The sequence below is a fragment of the Haemorhous mexicanus genome, chromosome 6, assembly GCF_027477595.1.
Source record: "Haemorhous mexicanus isolate bHaeMex1 chromosome 6, bHaeMex1.pri, whole genome shotgun sequence".
In the NCBI taxonomy this organism is placed as follows: domain Eukaryota; kingdom Metazoa; phylum Chordata; class Aves; order Passeriformes; family Fringillidae; genus Haemorhous; species Haemorhous mexicanus.
In genome coordinates this window covers 10,136,184-10,158,168 of record NC_082346.1, presented here as the reverse complement: position 1 = coordinate 10,158,168, position 21,985 = coordinate 10,136,184, and the positions used below count along the sequence as shown (strand labels likewise).

Genomic DNA, 21,985 nt, shown 5'->3' with positions numbered 1-21,985 from the left:
CAAGTGATAACATACCTTTCATTACATGCACATTGCCTGCATGAAATTGTTTGCAGCAATCACCACCTTCATTATTCAGATGAACACTGAATTGAAGCATTAACCTGTGTGTGTGAAGATAATAATGTTGGGAAGGTATTAGTCCCAAATCATATGTGTGTGATGAAGCTGAAGGACTTTTGTGCAACCAGTTTCAGCTTACAGGCAAATGAAAATGTAAATAACACTTTCAGTGAATCACCAGTTTATGAATGAGTTAAAATGTTTATTTTCACCATTTTATAACTCTCCACTGTCTTCACAGTATTTACTAGGAATATTAATTTGCTAAAATGAATTGTCTGAGATGGTGACTAAAAACCAAGATAGCCTCAAAATGAAGTCATAAAGCAAACTGCAACAGATAAAGATTATAAAAACTGTGGACACTTGCAATGGCAACAGTGTGTTTGGCAAAAAACCATCTCCAGCTTCAAGGTGAGCCTAAGGCTCAGATCAAACTTTGCCAATAGATATGGTGTATTAAAGTGCTGTCAAAGTTCAGTTCCCAATATTATTTCTTGTTCTGACTAGTAGCAACTGTGCCTAGACAACCAGGTCATTTCAGACTAAATCTCACCTTTGGCATTTGGAGAAGAAGGTTACTAGGTCAGGATCTGACACAGAAAATGAGTATAGGTATAAGCCAGCTAATGGTAACCATTCAGCTCAAACCACCTACCAGCAGCCTAAAGCAGCAGAGTGACATTTAAAAGCAATCAGAGTCAGAAGAAACCCTTCAGGGAAAACAGACAATACTTCAGAAAAAGCAGCTCTACATTCACCAGAGGAAAAAAACCCAAGACCTTTGGGAACAGTGCTCAAGTCAACTTGAAACAAATATCAAGAGAAATAATGGAAATATAGAAAATGGGGCTTCTTTTTAAGTAAATTCCTTACCCAGTTGCTTCTATGTTGGCGTGTATTATCCAGTATTATCCCTGTGTTGTGAGTGGTCTCATCCTTAGCTTTTGAAGAAAACACTATAACTTTGAGGAAATTCCCTGCAAATCCATAAACCCAGAGCACACAGCACATGGACGGGGTGAGACATGCTGTGGAGAGGAGATCCTCATGGAGAAGGCAGGATCCTCTCTAATGCCAAGAAGAGCAGGAGCTGCCTTTGCAGAGCCTTGCTCATATGGGTTATCCCTACTGCTGGACTCCCAGTGCCCTAAAGTAAGGGAGTTTTAGGATTTCTGTCTGAAATTTTAATTTTACTTCTGACATGATATCCTAGTTTTGAGATTAATGGTTTGAAGATGCTTAAGTCCTTACAGAACCATCTGTTATTTTAATAATGAATAAAAGCGCAGTGAAGCCTTGCATCCCTTCTTGGCTGGCAGAGTGTGTGTTACTAATCTGGCCCAATTTACCTTCCCTCTACACAGAAACATCTTTTGTAAAACATGATCAGCTCATACTGCCTCCTCCAGCTGGAGTCAGGCTTTGTGTGTGCAGCTTGTGCTGCTCAACCCATCCCCATGGGTCACTCTGAGTTCAGGCTCCTTACAGGAATGTCTTTATCTGCACCTGAGGTTTCATCCAGTGTGTCCTCAGCTGCCATTGAGGTGTCCACATGTTTTTGACTCATACCAACAAAAGGTTTGTCCCTGCCTTGTGTGAGATAACACTCTTAGTCACTCCAGCGCTCATTTTCCCTTCTTCTGTTTGCCTGAATGCCCTGTTCCTTTGCACAGAGGTATTTACACAGCTTTCATCAAATTACAATTAATTAAGGCTGGCTGTTAGTAAATAAAAAGTCATTTACTATCTAGCTGCTGCAGGTAAGGTGACATGATGTGTAACTTGGAAAAAAACCAAAAGACAAGAGAAAAAGCTGTGAAAGGTTGTCTTCTCCCTGCTCTTGGTTAGGAATCATCATTTCTAGGAAGGTAGATAATAGCTGAACAAACCTTGTCATTGTCTTACACTAATCCTTAAACAAAGTGAGAATAACATGTCTAAGATATAAAAGGGAATAACTCATAATAGAAGAACCAGCAGCCCTGATATTATTCATCTGTACCACCACAAACAGGGGAACTGATTTATTTTGGAGCTAAATTCCCCATTCTCCTGAACACAGTTCATATGAAAGACCCTTTGACCACACCATCTGTTTGCATTGTAATCCAATCTAAAAGAGTCAACAGAAATATTGACTCAGGAGCTGGTTCTAGCTTAGGCCTGCGAGTTAAGCTCCCACAACACACTTTAGTTTTTGCACAAAGAGCTACAAGAACACTCCTCACCTTTTCCTTTTGTGTTACAATCAATCATCCAGCACTCCAAACAAAGGTCAGGTCCTCCCCCAAATGCAAACAATACCTTCCCTTTGTCTCTCAAACAACTTTAAATAACAATGCCTAAAACTTCCAGGAATCATTAGCATTTCTTTATGCACAAATGGGAAATATTATGTCTAGCCAAGGTGAGATTAATCTGGCAGTTTCAGTCTGGTGAAGAGCTGCCCTAACCACAAAAGCCAGCGAGGAACTTGGCACTAACTTGCTCTTTGTACTTTTTACCTGTGAAGCCAAAGACTGAAGTGGCAGGGACTCAGCTGCCTGGTGCTGGAATCATTTAGGGCACTGGAAAAGCACAAGCAGAACTCCTTTTACTTTGGACACCTAAAATTTCTGAATTTTTTTCTGTTAGATAATTTCCTCAATGTCTGCAGCTGCTGCCTGCAAAAGCAGAAGCAACAGGGAAGAGAACAGAAGGTTAACTTCAGCATCACAGGTTTTGTATTGACCCAAAACACCAGACTGAAGGAAAATGCTGAAAATCACAGAAATTGCTCTAGTCTACACCAGAATTTAAGCCAATTCTTGCATTTAAACCTGTAAGAATAAAACAATGGCTCAAAATCACTCCTGCTCTGGCTGATCCTGGAGATACAGCAGATGGCTCTGAATTTGTACTTTTTTTATAAATGAGTTGGCCCAAAAACACCACCTTTGTTTCTACCAGAATTTGGCTGCTCTTGGAGATTGCCATAGGGATATATTTCCTTACAGTTGCAGTACAGAGCATATAAGGGACAGACAGAAGTTGGAGAAGGAGTTTTGAGAAATAGCCCTGTCAAGAAAATCGTGTTTTCCAGATGATATCAAATAACTTTACTGAGGGGTGTGTGTGTGTATGCATAAGGAAACACACACACTATACACACACTGATATGTGGATACACACACACACAAGCACATCAGGATTTGGGAGGCACATAATTTTCATGTCCAATACTTTCTTTCTCTCCTGTGATTAAATGTGCAGTTTCCTTTCACCAAAATAACATGGCACCAGTTTGATTTTAATACATCTTTAAGCCATGTACAAACAGTGAGGTTCCTGGTATGAATATTCAGCTTTTAGCTGCCACATGCCCATGGATATTCAGCAAATAAGGGAATATGAAGACATAAGTGATACAACAAATAATTCTGCAGTACCAGATTTTTGCTGTAAACAGAATAATAAAATTTTATGCTAGCCAAAACAGTGATAATTTAAATTTTTATCTGTCAAATCCAGTAATGCTTTGCTGCATTGGGTTGTTTTCTCCTGTCAGGGTCAGAATGTTTAGCAACAGCAATGGGGATGGTTCCTGGCTCCCAGTTTTCAATGCTCATGGAGGTAGCATGTCTCAGTTACAGACAAAAAGCTGCAGAAAAGCCTCTGTATCCAGACACCAGCTAGGTCATAGCAAGGTTTCCTGTAAAATAGAATGAAGCCACAGGGGCTGGCTTCTTAGCCGGATAGCTGATCCCTCGTAGGGTAAGCGCCCCAGGCAAGCAGTCTCAAGGCCGGATACCTCAGCCCTATGGAGGCTGGGGTGCCCTAGGCCGGACTGCGGCACAGCCGTGACCCCTAGCAAGCTTAGTGATTGTCAGCTCTTAGTGAAAATCAGCTCTTTTATGATTTCAGCTCTTAGCTTGCTCGTAGGGGCTGTGGCTGGCCGTGGCTTCTGGAAGGCAGACGAAAGAGAGAGGAGAAGGCGGCCAAGAGTGTTCCATGATGGTTTATTCTGAGGGTCTCGCGAAGGGTCTTGAAGCTGCTCTTCCAAAGAAATGAGCCAAGACAGCCTCTTTTATAGGGTTAGGGAGGATTGAAAACTGACCAGTTGTAAGGGTTAGGGAGACTAGCCTATGGGGTCACAGAGAGATAAGCAGGCCTGGAGGACCAGAGTGAGGACTCCTGGTTCAATTCCTATGACTCAGCAAATACCTATCTCTAAACATCCCTCCACGGAGCTGTAGCCAGCCCTGCGCCTGCTACAGTTTCCAAGTGCACAAAGGAAGGGTTTTTCAGCTCCTGGGGTTCACTTTGGTTGCATGATTTAGAGGCTTTTTTTGTCTGCCCTTAATAATGCCACCTTTGTAGTACCAAAATACACGACTGAGAGAAGCTGGCAGCTCCCAGTGGCCTGCAGCTCCCCCATTCCTTCTTTTTGACTGGGGAAAAAAACCCCAATAACCAAACCAGGATTCCGCCACTGCTGCTGTGACATGATAAGGTTGCAGAATCAGGATACTCCCTGACCTGCTTACAGGTACCATGGCAATTCCATCTGTGCCCATTTTTCCCTAGATGAGGATGTCATACCCTATTTGAATGCATGAGAAACCACTGGAACAGGCTGTCTGAATAACCAGGGGTGATTCAAGAACTGTCAGAGTACTCTTCAAACCACCAAGAAAATGAGGGTTTGTCCTTCCTCAGGCCTGAGTGTTGGAATTATTCAGCATTTAATGATGAGTTGGGGGTTGAGTTTGTGGGAAGGAGATAAGGGATGAAAGTAACCTTTTAAAGGAGAAAATGGTACAAGCCTGTGGGGCACTCCAGGTACCCTTTAAATAAAAGAAACTGGGATCTGATTTCTCTATAATTCCTTCTCTAATTCCTCTGAATTAGCCTGTGGGAACTTCTCAGCCCTCACAAAACAAATTGAGCTCCCCACAAGTCAGGCCTGAGGAACAGACATCAGACTTGCTGGTGAGGCCCCTTCTGGCAGAAGACCTACCTCAAGCCTATTTGAATCACCCATTAGTAAAGAAATCACCTTCAGAAAAAGTCAGTTCGACATGTATTCCATCAAACCTAATAGTAGTCAACCATAAACCCGTGAAAATACTAACCTAGGAAACAGCAAACACTGTGTGTAAAGCAAACTCTGGATTTTCAAAGGTGCTGGTTGACATTAAATTTGGTTAAGTAGCTGTGTGATGGCATCTTCTCTGAGACTGTTAGTCTAGACTCCTCTGTAAACCTTAATTCACAGGAGTCAAATCTGCCTTTGGCTTTCAAGCTGAAAAATGTTCTTGTCCTTTCACACCACTCAGCATCTTATCCAGTGGAAGTGATTAGAGAAGAATCAGGAATTTTTAGAGCTGAGGATTTCCATCTCTGATGAGGATTCCCACCTCCATTCCCACTTTAAGGCAAATCAGGTGGAAGGAGGAGATATTCCTAGGGAGAAAATCATGATCAGGGTACCTTATGCCACGTTCCAGCTGCTTTTAGTTACCCCCAGAGGCTGGAGGGAGCAGAGGCATAAGTTCCATATCCTGAGGAGCTCAGGGATTATTTGGAACCTTGGCTAAGCACCTTTATTCCCCAGCATATTTATTTACTGGATGCAGGGTGGGAAAAAAAGGGTCCCCTCCACAAAATCACTCTTACAAAGGCCAGGCTGTGGGGTTGCTTCTTGCTCAGATCTGATGTGAAAATAAGGGGTTTAAATTCCTCCTCAGCCACTAAGTCATGTGAGAAAAAGTTCTGTCAGTCAGGGCTGGAGACCTTTAACCATGACATTTCAGGAATTAAGGGAAAAAAATACTTCATGAGGTGAAGTGCCTTATAAACATAGTCCTCTAAAAGACAGTTCAACATTTAATAGCCCTGAAAATTCTCAGCCCAGATGTGGAATTTGACATTCTGATTTAAAGATTCAGACATAAGTTTTTTTGCATGAAGTTGTTTTGATTTTTTTCTTTTCCTTTTTTTGTAAAAAGTAGAACATGGTTTACAGAAAATTGGATGAACAGGTCCACAGTGAATAACTTAATTAGCTGCCATGTAGCAGAGCTGCACGCAGCCGTTAGCTAGAAATGTGCACTTTGCTGACTTTAGCTCTAATTAGTTTTAATTCATCTGCATATATATTAGCTGCTTCATGCACAAACATGCAGTGACACACACAAGCTGCAGCTTTACCATTCCAGCTGGAAACAGAAATGGAAGCACCATATACTAAACTGGTGCTGAGGACAAAATTTAAAAAAAAATTATATTTTTTAATATTTAGCCCTGCTCTCTCACATGTCTTGTTCCAGAGAGAAGTGGAACTGAGGGAATTCGCCAAGAAGTTTCATTTCCATTCCTGCCCTCGGATTTTGGATTCCTGACATGGTCAGAGTGGAGAGTGCAGCAAATCCCACAATTGGTGAGAGTTTCCAGCGTTGTGGGCTGGCTGGGATGGATGGCCGGGAGCAGCGTGCTGTGGCCACATGCCCCGTGGACTGCCGTGCACTCGGATTGCCATGGCAACCCTGGCTTTGGGGGGAATTCAGGCTATCCCGGCTTTCCCATGTTAGGGATTTCACAGCCAAGAAGCTGTGAATAAATTCTGCTTACGCTGAGCAGAACATAAATTAAACAATGTGGGATGTGAGGCACAGACCTGCCAGTGCTGTGCCCTTTTTATTCACATTTTCTCAGCAATTTCTGTTCAAAATTTGGCAATATGCCAAATATTGTGACAGAAAGCACCTCTCAGGAGATGACTGGGAGGGAAACAAAGATAAGATTTAGCTCAGTTGTTCACATATAGACATTAATGGCAAGAACAGTTTTATAGTTTCATTTTCATGTCAAACCTTTCTCACACTTTATATGCTCACTGTCAACAAAATCTAGTGCCAGGTTTGCATACAAAAATCACCAACTTTTGTAAAGAAATTTAAACTTTGTACTTCCCTTTTGCCACAGGTGGTGTGAACACTTGTAGAACAGCTGCTACAACCCTTTTAGAAGCTAGACCTGCTAAGAACTGCTCAGATTAAATTCTGCAAATCATTTTTTTAAAGTTAACACTCCTGCTGCGATCAATAGGATTAGCAGAATTAAGAAATAGAGAAGAAATAATTTTAAAAATTGTAAGCATTTTTAAAGGCCAGACGATTGCTTTCTGTAGTTCTCCAAAGCCAGGCTCACTTCTAAATGAAACACCCTCCCACATAAAATCCCAGTTGGGTGTTTTTTACTTCTGCCATGACAATGGTCCAGTTTTATATCTGTGTAACTTCACACAGCACCAGCGCCCGCTCTCAAGGCTTGAACACTATGTAGTAAATATAAAATACCAGTCTGACAGCTTTTTGAAGCACTCAGCAGAGATACAAAGTTGACATTAAGCTGCTTTCCCTAGCAAAGGCACTTTTTTATTACATTGTACCGGAGACGGCTCAAGACCTCCCTTAGAGTTGTTATTTTTTATGGAGTTGAGAGCACACACAAACCCTTCCACTTTGCTGCAGGAGCTGGTTACTGGGAGAGCTGCCTGGAGTGCTGTGACCTGCACCAACACAGCCCCAGAAACCCAAAGAAAGGAGAGCTCAGCCACCATCAATGCAGGAACTGGACAAGCACACAGAGCATTTGGAAAAGGCTTTCAGCTTCCAAAACCCATCAAGTCAGAGAAATCACTGAATTCAAACTCAACCAGGATGGCCAGCTTCAGGGGTTTCAATGGTGTCTATTACATCATGTTGCACAAGAACAAGCCTGTTGTTTTCACTTCAGCCTGCTTTAAGAGAGGCATGTGTAATGCTCTCAGGAATGAGGCAGGAGCTGGAACGGGTCTGTGGACGGGACAATTTAGTGATTAGGAGTTGGTTCCACACAGATTCCCACGAGAGAGCTGCATGACTCTGCCTTTCCCAGCAGCTGAGTAAAGCCCTGCTTCCTTCTCTCCCTGAACCTACAATGGCAACACACCCTGCTCCTGTGAGGCAATCCTCAGCTGTGACAGTTTTTATTGAAACACAGATTCTCCAGAAGTTCCTGAATCTCTCCTCGCAACTCCTTCCCCTACCCTCAGCTCACCCCCACGATTCCTATTTTTATGGTAGAAACCATACATTTTTATAGTGAGTTAATTTCTCTCAATTCCACCAGAGCACCAAAACATTGACAGAGAAAAGCAATAAATCAAAGAGGAAAGACAACCTAGAAAAATATCCATGCTAGAACACATTTTAAGGATACAGGTGATTCACGCAGAAGAAGAAGGGTACAAGGCATGATTAGAAGTAAATCTGAATTTGAAAATACTCAGCCAAAAAGCCTGAATTAAGAACATGCTGAGTGCCACAGAGAGCTTGGAGACACAGTCTGTTATTAAGCTTTCTTTATTAAACAATTAAATGAAGCAATTAGATTTCAGAAAGGAGACAATTATTTTAGGAATGAAACAAAGGCTGGAGGAAACGCAGCTGCCTGAGTGTGGAGAATGGAGAAAAGGAAACCAAAGCTTTGTATGTGAAATGTTTACAACAACCAATTTGTGTAAGAGGATTTTTAATTAATAGTCTAGAAAACTTCTTTTAACTCAGTAATGAAAATAATGCAATTTAAATAAAGAAAACCACCTCAATATGTAATTATAATTGATATCTTCAAAAATCATAGGCAATGGCAAGCAAGTGCTGAAAGGGACTGAGGAGTGACATGGAAAAACAATCCTCTGAGATGAGAATTCTCATGAGATGGCACTTTTAACTCTCCACATGTTTTGATGTGCTGTTTTCTCAAGGCTGTGAGGAAAGATTACTCTCAGGAGACAAAAAGGAAAAAGGTTTGAGTAATTCCTCACAGGCAGATACTCTTGCAGAGCATCCTAAAGGATTTGATAAAATGGGCAATTAAGTTATTTGTCTTACTCACTCACAGCTTTAAGTGCAGGCTGACACTCCACAGAGCACCCAAGCCTCTGTCAATTCGTTCTGAGCACGTCCTCTAAAAGCTTGACCAAGCTTAGACTAAACCAGAAGCCGGGCTTTTAATTAATTATAAAACAAATATAACATCCTTAGCACAGCATGGCTAGCAGAGGAGAAGAGAAGGAAGCCTACCTACAGGCAGCCTCTCTCCTAGGCACACTGGGACTCTAGTCTGGGCTCCTGAGGGCTGGCAGGGAATCTTTGCTTCCTCACACCTCCCTGACTGACAGCATTCAAATGCTGCTGCTGCTGGCAAACTGCAGCCTGTTTAGCACTTCTGAGAAGCTCAATGACAAAACACTTTGCTTTTTGCCTTTAATGTCCCAAGAAGGACACAGGTAACACCATGCCTGTTTAGCACCACTCCTTGCTTTCAGAGTGTCCTTAACATCCACTTTCTCCCAGTCAGAGATCTTACTGCAGACAGTAATCCCATCAAACAAACAAACAAACAAACAAACAAAAAAAAAAAAAAAAAAAAAAACCAAAAACCAAACCCATTCCGTTTATTTTGGTTTTTTTAAGAATTACTTTTAATGAAATGTACACGGAATTACACAATATAAAATTTTAATTCAAGTTATCAAAAATATGCATATGAGTTCAAGGTGTTTAATTTGAAAATAAAAGATTGTCATCTGGATCAGAAAACACTCCCTTACAAATTGCACCCTTTATCCCTCTCTCCTAAAAAAATTTTGTTCCCTTCATTTCAGTTGATTTTGCTTTTGCATAAACAACATTTTAATATCTCATAAAAATGATCTTAATTGGCTCTAAGGTATGGCAGAGATGGATGCAGTCTAGGTCATTGCTTTCAGATGCAGTAAAAGGAGGTACAAAATCCTTAGAGAAACAAGAGGTTTTTACCTCCTGAAGCAGAGTATTTCTTGTGAGTGCTTGGTTGATGAGTGCTTGGCTACAACCAACAGGTTATTCCAACTGATTCCTAAAATATCCTGGCTGTATGCAGCAGGCAGTACACTCTTCCTATCCCACATAAATCTCCTTGCTGAAGCAGAAGACTTAGTAGAAGTGGACAAGAAAAGCACTTCAGCAGAGATAGGACTTGGAGCTGCTGCAGAGCTGTTTGAGCACTCACATAACATCCTGCTTACTTCCACTCCTCTGCTCCCAGGGATTGCTCAGAGGCAGGAAGGAAGAGCTGCTGGAGCAATCCTTTTCTTTAGATACTGCAGAATGGATACTCCTGATGTCTATGAAACAAAAATCTCCAAAACACCGGAGCTCATCATTCAGCTGAAGCTCAGCAGCTCCTCCTGGGAATTGACAATTGATACAAATAAAGGGAATAAGAACTCGGAGCCAACTCTCTGCACAAAAGGCAGACAGGTGGCAACTCCTTTGCTTGAATACAACCAGTGATACTAAATATATCAAACTGGAAAGATACTGAGAATCAGCACACAATGGTTTGGGCAGGGGCGGACCTAAAAGATCACCCAGTTCCAACCAATGACTCCTTCCACTAGACCAGGCTGCTTCAGGTCCCATCCAGCCTGGCCTTGGGCACTTCTAGGAATGTGGAAAAAAATGACTGAAGGGGAAAAAAACCCTGACTGAAATGATTTTTCTATCATGTGAACTTACAGCAGTTTCCACTAACTACAATAAAGTATTCAAGCCTCACTGTTTGAGCAAGCAAATGTACAATGAAAATCATCAGTGTTACAATGTTTCTGCAGAGCAGTGACAGGTTATGTGCTGACACCGGCCTTCACAGCAATGGCACCATATAAAAACAACTTGGAAACAGCTGAAGTCCCACAGGTGCAGCAGCAATAAAACCTCTTCCAGTATCTGGCCAGGCACTTGGGAGATGTTTGCAGAAACACAGGATCCTACAGCTGTTCCAGCAGTAATGGTTTCATGGGATTCTCCCCACTGAGGCCTCCACAGCCCTGCATGTCCTGCACTGTGCAATGGTGCAATTCTCCAGCTGTGGGTCAGGTGTGAAGGCCACTGGCTGAAGGTTGCTCCAGATGAAAGCTGAGAGCTGCATCTGCCAGAGGCTGATGAATCCTGCTCCCTCTGAGAGTGGCTCACACCTTCCAGCACACATGAGCAGCCTCTGTGACAGAGGCCACGGAAGGATTCCCAGCAAGGAGCCCCAAAGCATCCCCAGCTTTGGAAAGAGGCTGCTGTGAACATCTGTGTGACACAGCCTCTTGGATAGTTTCAGGAGAACTTCAGGATACTGAAGGCACTTGGTGCAGACATTTGACTTCAATTTCAAATCCAGGCACATTTTTTCCAAGAAAGCCACCAGAATATTTAGTGTTCCTCTTGCACTGCAGTCGGAGGTTACAGTTGTCTTAATATACTTTCATGGAGAGAAAATATATTTGACAAATTACCTAAGATATTATTTTTTGCTACTCCAAAAGAAAAGCCAGCACCCAGCTGAAAGCTTTACTCCTTCTCTTTTTCACGCTATATTTCTAACAGGCCATAAAAAAAAAAAATCCAACATCTCCATGAAATTTTAAATTGCAGTTGTTTCAGAAGTGTCCCATGGATGTATTTCCAGTGGAAATGCATCTGAAAAGTGCCTGCAGCAAAGCAAATCTTTTCAGGTGAGTGGCAGAACAAAAGTGTGAGAATTTCTACAAAATGGAGTTCAGATCTTGTGAAAGTTAAAATATCCTGAAATAAGCATCAAACTACAAGTTAAGGCACATAAATAAGTGGAATGATAAGCAGCCAGTGATAATTATTTCGGTCCAGAAGAGAAGAAGGCACTGACTTTTTTCATTCATGGTTTTACACTGCTTTCATTTGGTTCCACTGTTCACCTGTGAGAGCTTGTCTTCAATCCAGTCTGCCACCAATTTCAGGTTGCAGCCCTGGAGGGCTTTTATTAAGTCAGCCACCTTTGCATCCTTCCCCTTCCACTTCTGCCACTCCCGAAGTGCCTGAAGAACCATTTCCTCCAAATCATATCGATAGGCTGTCTCTACCTTATCCAGCTTCACCTCTGGCAGCCCAAGTTCTCGCATCAGCTTCTTCCAATCCCTCCCGACACTGGCACGAATGACATCAAAAGCTACCTTCAGGAGACCTGAAACAGCAGAAGCACATCAAGTTAGCCACGCATTTACTAAGAAACTCCAGAAAGCGTTTAGAAGTTGTTGGTTTTATTTCAGCAAAATGCCACTACTCCTGTTGCACTGCATATACTGAGAGTTCTACAGAAGCCACCGGATAGACTTGGAATCCCAAAAGATAAAAGAAAAGTAAGAAAAAAAAGAGGGGGAAAATTCCACCCCGAAAGACGCTTGTGTACACATTTACTGGGGTTGCTGAGGAGCCATATATGCGGGGATATAACTATATAAAAAAACCTCTCAATATATAATAATCCACCTACGTTTTTCATGCTCATCAGGCTGATCATCAGGGGCATGAAGTTCTGCCTGCTCGAACTGCTCCACTAGAGACAGCAAATCGCCCCTTCTGATGTGCTGCAGCAGCTCTTTCAGGAATCCCAGCTGGTGGGACGCGATCACCTGCTGCTCCATCAGGATGCTGAAGAGCTCCAGGCCGATTCGCACCGTCTCAAGCTTTCGCTTCGCAATTTTGTCGCGGCAGAGGAACTTCATGGTATCCACCTCCGCGGCCGACAGGCCCGAGGAGATGGAGAGCTGCAGGCTCAGGAAACGATCCACGGCGCCGGGGCCCGCGCCCGACACAGGCCGCGCGGGGGGGACTTCGGCGTCCTGTCCCAACCCTCCGGAGACGAAATCCATTCCTGTTTGTGCAGAGTGACCTCCCGGGAACACGGAGAGACACCGGAGAGACGGCACGGCACGGTACCGGCACGGCACGGTCCCGACCCGACCCGACCCGACCCGACCCGACCCGCGCCCGGCCCGGCCCGGCCCGGCCCGAGCGGCGCCCGGAACTCACGTGACCCGCGGCTTTCCCGCCCCCGCCGCCCGCCCCAAGATGGCGGCTGTGCCGCCGCCCGTGATGGGCGCGGTGTACTCCGTCGCCGCCGCCTCAGCCTCAGCTGGGGTCGGGAACCCTCTGCCCCGAACCCCTCCCGAGGCGAACCAGCTTCTTTGGTGCTGCTGAATGCAGAGCGTGTGTTGGAGCCGAGCTCGGTGCGGCCGGTGTCGTGCTTCTGGAGGAGCCCCGGTGCCTCAGCCGTGGCCAGATCACAGAATCACAGAATCACTTCGCTTGGGAAAGACCTCGGAGCTTATCGAGTCCAGTCTGTGACCGGACACCACCATGTCAACCAGAGCATGGCGCTGAGAGCCACATCCAGGCTTTTGTTAAACACTTCCAGGAGCAGTGACTCCACCACCTCTCTGGGCAGGCCGTTCCAATGGCTGATCACCCTTTCTGCAAAGGAATTCTTCCTAATGCCCAACCTAAACCTCTCCTGGTGCAGCTCAGACTATCTCTTCTTGTCCTGTCACTTGTTCCCTGGAAGCAGAGCCTGACCTTCCCTGGCTGCCCTCTCTTGTCAGGGAATTGCGGAGAGCCACAGGGTCCCCCCAAGCCTCCTTTTCTCCAGGCTGAGCCCCTTTCCCAGCTCCCTCAGCCTCTCCTGGTACTCCAGACCCTCCCACAGCTCCATTTCCTTCTCTGGACATGCTCCAGCCCCTCAATGGCCTTCCTGAATCCAGGAACCCACCAGGATGCAAGACTCAAGGTGTGACCTCACCAGTCTAAGCCTGAAGTTGGGGGAACTGTAGATTTCCTGGTTAAAATTGAATCATTGGACTTCTTGTGAACACCTACCCTTGTAAGAGTTAATCTGTGTGGGTTTGTTTTTTCCAAAAGGTGGAAAGAAAAGCAGCACAAGGATGAAAGGTTCAGCCTGGGCATGAGGAGGCTCAGGGGGTACCTTCTGGCTTACCACAGCTCACTGAGATGAGCATGGAGACAGGAGAGGCTTGGTCTCTTTTCCCAAGGAAAAGGGGCTGGACAAGAAGAAAATCACCAGAGGAGGTTTAGGTGGGCTGTTAGGAGACATTTCTTCACTGAAAGGTTGGACAGGCATTGGAACAGGCTGCCATGGAGAAGGGGTGGAGTCACCATCCCTGGAGGGATTTAAAAGATGTACAGATGTGGTGCTTTGAGACATGGTGGTGGGCTTGGCAGTGATGGGTTAATGACTGCATTCAATGATTTTAGAGGTCTTTCCCAACCTTAATTGTTCCATGGTTCTATGATTCTATAAATGGCTTTTTCCACCAAGAGCAAGAAAGGCCCCAGCAGAGCCCTACTCCCAAAGAGATGCCATTCCCATGGATCTCTGCCTGACAGCTGCCCAGGGAAGCAGGCTCTGCCCTCCCTGTGTGCCCCTGCTGCCCCCAGAGACCCCAGCCTTTCCCTGGAAGCACAGGGCATGCAGCCTGGCCTTTGTTCCTCACGAAGATTAATTGTGACACAAAGTACCTCCTGACCTTTAAAAGGCAAGAAATAGGGCAAAGGTTAAGTCCCTGTAGTTTGGAGGTGACTCTTACACAAGGTGAAAGGTTGTGAACTTTTCTTAAATGGGAAAATCAAGTTCATTCCATTGTTTTGTAGTTGCCTTTTGGCTTTTCTTCTCAGCACATGTAGATAGTTCAGAGATTTCCTTATTCCTTCTGTGAGCACTGGCATGTTGATTCCCCAAGTTATCCTGATCCTAAGTTGTTTCCAGCACACTTTAATTTATTATTCTTACAGCACACTCACAGACCTATGTTCTCTCATTATAGAAAGGTTTCTGACTGATAAATGGACTTAAACACTTTATCATCTTCCTCATCTCTGTCTCCACTCTCACATTCCAACGTGAAGACCAACCCCCAAAACATTTCTAAAACTCCCACAGGCACAAGCCCTCCTTAGATAAACCCACTAGATATTTTTGTTTATTCCCTAAATGCTGCAGACTGAAGGGATTTAACTTGTTACAGGGTCTTGTGGCAAAGAAAAGAGTGAGAGGAATTGCCACTGTGAATCTGAGCTGGGACAAGATATGCCTGATTTAAGAGGTGTATTTTTTTTTTTTTTTTGCAGCCCTGAATATACTTTAAACTCAAGGAAAGTAATTAACAAAAAGGGTAGCATAGGAGAAATATATTTGATGTGTGTGCATTAATTTATGAAGCAGGAGTAACCCTTGTAATGGTATAGGAGTATAAAATCCAGTTAAATAAAATTTCTTTTAAATTTTGCCAGAGAAGGTGACTCTACTAAAGAGCAGGGACCAAATCACATGGTGCCTGGTGATGGCAACCAGCCAAATTCAGAGACAAATCTGTGTGAGAGAAGTCCAAATCAGCACACTTTATACCTTTATTCTCTATACTCTGACATGTAATTAAAAACAACATCAACTGAGGTTTTAATCAGTTCATACAAACCTGGTGGCCAGATTCAGCACTGAGGTAAGAGGAGTGTGAACGTGACACTGCACATTTATGCAATTCCAAAGGTGTCTAAATCAGTTACAAAAGTGAAACTGAAAGACACAAATCAATATTTAATTAAGACTCTTAAATGCTTTTAAACTCACTCCTATTGGAAGGCAGAGTGATTGAGCAGGGTCTTTTATTCTCTCTGGACCTGACTTGGATGCATTCACTGATGAAAATACTCCAAGCAATAAATTGCTTTATTCCAGTGATTTCCTTTGGAAGCAGCTTGTGGGGTGTGGTATTCACATGCTCTCTGAACAGAGAGAAACTGTGAGACAAGCAGAGAAGAAGGAAAACACAATTCTTATCTCACTTGCTGTGCCTGTGTTGTGCTAAAGTAGAATGCAATATGGAGATTGTTCACCCAAAGTGAAGATGTTTTGTTCCCTTGGCCTATCAGGGCCAAGAAGGGTGTGTGTGTGGGACTGTCATGGGACCGTCACAAGAGAATCTGAGATGAGTGTAGTTGTGAGCAAGAGTGAGTGCTTGTCAGATTCAGTTTAGATACAATGTACACAGTATAATAAAGTAATTCATTAGCCTTCTGATGATGGAGTCAGATGCATCATTTTCTCTCTCCTTCGTTGGAGTTGCCATTGATTTACAGTAGTGGAGCTTTGGCAAAGAAAGTATTAGGTGAGCCTAACAGATTGTAAGTGCTTCTGTGTCAGAATAAAACTTAATAGAAATGATTTATTGGAGTAGCTCAGATTTCAGTGGAAGTGCTGAGAATGATCCAGTTCGTAACCAAATAATCCTCGGGTTTCTCGGGGAAAGATGAGTCCTTGAAAAATACTGCAGAGGGAGCTCGAAGCCTGGGAGTGCTTCGGACCTGGCTTTGAATTCACGGTCCTTGCTGGAAGAGCCGGGCAAAGAGAGCATGAAAGGATTCACTTCAGCAGAGCCCTCGGGGAAGTGTCAGCCACCAGGACATCCAGGCAAAACCACCCATCTGGGGACTGCAAAAATGGCAAAGTGTGGGGCTGTCCTGAGGTACGTTTGTGTAGAAACTCGGGAAGATCCTTCCTTATTTCCAGCCAAGGCAAGCAACATTCTGCTGGTCCAGAGAAGCTGGAGTGTTTGGGAGCTGCTGTGTTTTTAAGTGAAGCAACTTTTTCTTTATTTCCCATGCAATTCAATAGCACGTATCCCAGGGGGGGTTTAAAATTTGTGTCCTGACAATTCTGAGAGACAGGTTGGGCAAACCCCTTGGCACAGACAGTACTGAGGAGCTCTTTCTCTTTTAAGACCCAGGTGACTGTACACTTCTTTTAATATACCTACTCTTGTCTTCCAAGGGAGTTCATGACATCTCCTTTTTCCTTTGCCGGCTTCAAGATAAGAGGAGACTTTGCATAAAAAAAAAAACCAACCCTCTCCCTACTAGCAGAATTGGGCTTCAAAACGTTTTTAGTTTGCTTACTTGCTTTTTTACTCCTATGCTGAATAAACTGATTTCCATAAAATTTCTTAGTGTACTTATCTAACACCTCCCACCCATTTTTTGCAAAACCCTAAAATGCACATTTTCAGCAAAGAGAGGACAGTTTCTGTGTTTTCATTTGTGAATAAATTGATCTGTACATGTTTATTTTGTCAGCTATCACCCCTCTGTTGCTATAATATGCAGTCTAGAAAGAAGTGTTCTGGTAAAGAAACTCATTTGTGAAGAGACTGAGGATCTTAGCAGAAAACTGTCCCTGACAAAAGGGCCCATAAGAAATGTCAAATTATTGTGGGTTGAGAGAGAAAATTAGAAGCAGAGTGTGGGAAAAGTAAATAAGTACAGAAAAGAGAGTGAACTCTGCCATGATTAGGTTGTATACAGATAAAAAATCTGGCCAAGTAACAACAACAACAAGCAATAAGTTGTTAACAGATGCTTGAACTTAATATTGAAACAGCAGAAGTGTTGATATAATTCTGTTGATACAGTTCTGTTGTGTTATTGTTGGCAGAAGAAGTTAGTTTAACTTTAGGGGAAGGATAAATTGTAGACTTTTGTTTATTTGCTCCAGCTAAAAACCTCTGACTTGACTTTTTACCTATTTTTGTAGTGAATTTTCATCATACCATGGAAATATGAAATCATTCAAACAAACATTTCACATGTCAATAAAGCTGTGTGCATATATTAGCCCAGCACACCTCATTCCTCTAAACCATATTTATTACTTAAGCTCTGCAACATCAGTTTTGCACTTGGAAAAGCAGAAGAACAGAGAAGACAGAGAGCAAGGGTTGTTTGTAGAGGAATGTCATTGTGAAATGACAAAATGTCCCTGAATAACGATGTATGATCATTAGATCTCTTTTGGGGCCCTTTCTATTTCTATTCAGTTCAGTTCCTGCTCTGTGACTGGCTGAGGGCAAAGCAAATCAAATTAAGATCCAAACTGGAAGTGGGTATTCATGCAGGGAAATAATCCAGCAGCTCTGATTGCCAGGCTTGGAAGCTAATACTAATTCATTTCTGCAGACTATGTATAATTTGTTCTTTATTTTCCTGAGCTGCTGTATTGCCAGTTCCTAAACCAGATAAAACCATGAAAAGGTAAATACTTACCACAATAACATTTATTTTCTGTAAATTGAGGTGTTTTTCTTCATTCTCCATCTTTATATTAGAAAATACAATATTCCAAGCAGCTATAAAATAAAGGTTAGGATAGCAAAAATAATTATTTTGCAGAAAACTGATCCATTTTGCACAACTTTGGAGTATTTCTTACAAGCATGTAATTAGTTCTGTACCACAGGACTTCATGCTCCCACCCAAGGAAAGGTTTTCTTACCCTTTCCTTACTGAGGAGCAGCACTCCATTGCCTGCTGCAGAGTATTGCAGTTGAAATAATGGCAGCAGGGATTTTTTTTTGTGTGTGTGTGTCTGTGAATATTCAGCTCTTATCTCTTCTGCACCAATAGAAAATTTTTCTCAACTTTGTCCCTGCATCCAGCCTGCAGAGTGGTCTCTTCAAAGACCAGAAAATATCTAAATGTCTCTCAGAGGTACTGAAATTTTGCTTTAATAAATAAAAATGAGTGAACCTGTCACAATTACTTGATTTTTGAGTTAAACTCAGGTATTGTGAACTCACTGTTGTGACTGGAGATAATGACAAGCCAAGAGGTGGGGGTTATTTCCTAGAAACAAGCATTGCTTTATATATCTGTGATTTTCATTCTTTTCAGGACATGCCAGGGCAGTATTTTCCATCTGAGTCACCGTTCTGGAGGCTGGAAGGTGCAACCTTCTAATCGGAATTTTACTCAATTCCTATTAGAGAGGGAGTGCCTCATGTGCTCAAGCACAGTGCAGTTATTATTCAGTTACTTCCTTTTAAAACATGAATAGTTTCACGTGGCCACCAAGTGATACAGGATATGACTGGGTGAATTACTCACAGGGATTTAGATATAATAAATAAGAAAGCAAATCTGATTTCATCATCCCTCTCCCTTGATTCTTTGGGGAGGAAGTATTATTTTCTGCTCTCTGAAGAAATGCTGTAATTTGAGCTAGTCCACTGTGCTGTGGTCTGAACCAGATACCAGCTAGTCCTAAACCACAATTTGGAGTTCATTTTCATATATGAACTTGTGGGAAACTTGTTGCATTTGTTCCCAGAGATGAAAAGTCTAGGGAGGGAGCGTGACTTCCTGAGAGAAGGCTGGGTTAATCTAATACAAAATATAGCATTTATTTATTTTCCTTATTGTCTGTATACTTCAGAAGAAGTGAGGAAGTTACAAACACCACAACTTGGTGCCAGAAAAGCCGCAGTTTTCTTCTTTTTCCTTGTGTAGATACAACCAAAATTAAATGACTTGTAGCATAGGAGCATAGGAGCCCCAAGCTCACCCTCTCTGATCACTCAAATACACATCTAACTATACTTTGCTCTTCTTCACCAGTTTTGGAGTGATGCTTTTGAAAGGGAGCCTGTACCACATCTTTGCCAAGCACCTAAACCTGGCAGTGATTAATTAATTGCCACTTCTTATCCCCAAGAAGCCCCAGAAGTGATTACCAGCTTAGCTCAGCAGCTCTAAAAGGCAAGCCTTGTCAAGAGGTGGAGGAACTTGGTTTCAGAAGCCAAAGGGAGAGAGGCAAAAGGGAAGAAGTTCAGTAGAAGTTTAGAACTGCCTCTCACTTTTACTTCTTTCTCTCATTGAAGACAGGATGAAGATGGAGCTGAAGTTCATGTTGATTTGCTCGCAGGAGTTTCACCGTTCCTTCCCTGCTCACAACTCCCCTTTTCCACTGCCAGCAGTGCCTGAGGAGAACAAAATGCCCAAACAGTTCCAGGAGTCAGAGCCCACCAGCCTGCAGACACACAGGGCACACACACCATCTCTTGCAGTAAATCCAGAGCAGTCTGGCCTGCTGGGATTTATTACTTCCCCACTTGCTGGCTAATTACCTGCAATTGCCTTCCTTCATTACCTGGAGATGTATTTCAGAGAATAATGCCTTGAGAAATGTGAGCTACTCCTGTAATTACACACTGCTGCCATGACAGATGGGAATTCCAGGCTCAGCTCCATTCCTCCCACAGGACCAAAACCTTCCAGCTTCCACCTCCACACCAGACCCACGGCATTGCCTGGCTTGGTGTGGTTGGGATGGCATGTGGGAACAGTGGCAGAGGCTGCCCCATCACCTACCTACAAGAGGAATCCATCCTCTTTCCAGAAAAACTAACTTGGGTCTGAGAACAGCAGGCAAAAGCCTTTTCTTCCTCTCTTCTCTACTGTGCATCTTTTCCTTAGCTCTATCTCATAGTTCAGCTGGAGAAGATACCCACTATTTTCTCATTTAGCAGTAAAAATAGGGAATAACCTTTTCTTCTCTTGTAAGATTGCTTAACCACATGCCTCTTGCTCTGAAAAATGGACTTTATTACACTTAAGCTTGTTCAGCATGAACACTCTGCTAAATATTTTGTGTTTTGATTCTTGTTTCTCATGGCCATCTGAACAGTTACATCTCCTGTTTTGGCATGAATTTTTTTCCAGAGATGGTACTAAACCAGATGAAAGCTATGACCTCAGAATCTTCAATTTTCTTGGATTTTCCAAGGCTTTTGCCTCATGGCAACCAGCACAATGGTGAACCCAACTCTTTACTGCTCTCACAACGCATCTGCATCAATTTATTTTGGCTTTAGCAGACACTGAAGATTAGAAAAGTAACCTACAAAAACTGTCAGGAGTTTTTATTTTATCCAAAATGAAACCAATCACTCAATACCCTCATGCTTAACCTCATGCAAAGCACACTGGAGGGAATCAATGGGAATATTTTCTTTGGCTTCAGGTGGCTGACATAGTCTTAAAAATTAGGATAGAGTTAAAATTCAAAACAAGCCACATTCATAGTTAGTTTTTTCTTCAGAAAGGCCTGTTGGGCTAAAAAAAGAAGGTTAAAAAAAGAACTTTGGTTTTTCTCTGCTATACTAAAAATGGCATGATGTGTTTGGTTTTGGAATAAATAGTGCTCGAATGTGCAAAGAATTGAACTAGAATTTGAATGGAATTCATATAAATTTTAAGATGGGTTTTTTTCAGTGGTAAGAGGAAGAGAACTTGTGTACTCTGAAAATTTCGTAGGAAAATATAAATGCACTCAAGTGATGTATGGAACTCTGGGAAAGGTCAGACTCCGGAGGTATCAGGATGAAAAGTAAATTATTATTGCTTATTGGAAATCACAACAGCCAAAAAGATCATTGACAGCTCAGGACCAGAGAGCGTAGGGGGGTTAAAAATACAAATGTGTCTGTGCCTTGATGTGAGACTTATTCATTCTTAAGCTATTTAAAACTGCAAAATATTTGTAGGACAGTATCTTGGAAACACAATGACATGGAAATCCAGGAGATTCAGAGTCACACAGACTCACAGACTCACCCACTTGGGGTGGGAACAGCTTCCTCCTCAGATGCACTGACTGATGTCGTGTGTTCGCTACCAACCTCGCACGGCAAACAGCAAACAGCGGTTCAGCAGCAGTTCAGAAATGGCCCCTGCAGCCATTTCCAGCAGGAATCTTCCCCGTGGTCTGCATTTTCTCTTGGACCAAGCAAATGGATGCCATGACTTTCCTCTTCAATACGTTAAGATGTTGGGTTTGAGACTTTTTTTTCTTTGATCAAATCTGGGCTTGGAAATGGTTTTGTGCTTATGGTTTTGAGGCAGAAGCATGCCAAGAACCGGCTGGCTGCATGTCATGGGCATGGTGTCATACATGCCATACAACTCAACACAGAATTCAGCTTTGTACTTGCACAAATGAAATATGTGCAAGTACGCACCAGAAATGACACAGCCAACAAAGAATCTCTTAGCTAAGTATTTAACATTATTATCGGGGTCTCATCACTTGGATTCCACATGGAAACCTTCTAAGGAATACTGTAGCATCTCCTCTCCTTTAAAAGAGGATAAATCAGAGACACACTTTGGTTTGCTATCTTTCATCAAACCTGGTCACT

At 42.9% G+C, this 21,985-nt stretch overlaps 1 protein-coding gene and 1 long non-coding RNA gene across 3 annotated transcripts; one reads left to right on the top strand and one right to left on the bottom strand.

Moving 5' to 3' along the window:
- Positions 1-9,533: 9,533 nt before the first annotated feature.
- Positions 9,534-12,918, bottom strand: FADD (Fas associated via death domain). Its single transcript, XM_059848423.1, has 2 exons — positions 12,436-12,918; positions 9,534-12,126 (listed from the first exon to the last, which is right to left on the bottom strand). The coding sequence occupies exons 1-2, from the start codon at positions 12,812-12,814 to the stop codon at positions 11,840-11,842; spliced, it is 666 nt and encodes a 221-aa protein (XP_059704406.1). The 5' UTR covers positions 12,815-12,918; the 3' UTR covers positions 9,534-11,839.
- Positions 12,919-16,211: 3,293 nt separating this feature from the next.
- Positions 16,212-21,005, top strand: LOC132328519 (uncharacterized). Of its 2 annotated transcripts, none has more exons than XR_009486804.1 (2): positions 16,212-16,480; positions 19,671-21,005. It is a non-coding gene; the product is annotated as an uncharacterized LOC132328519 (long non-coding RNA). The 2 variants fall into 2 exon arrangements; XR_009486805.1 differs by having other exon boundaries at positions 19,667-21,005.
- Positions 21,006-21,985: the final 980 nt, after the last annotated feature.

Coding starts and splice junctions, on each gene's coding strand:
- FADD (XM_059848423.1), bottom strand. CDS start 12,814: ATGGATTTCGTCTCCGGAGGGTTGGGACAGGACGCCGAAGTCCCCCCC. Junction 12,127..12,435: donor GCCTGATGAGCATGAAAAAC/GTAGGTGGATTA, acceptor CTGCTGTTTCAG/GTCTCCTGAAGGTAGCTTTT.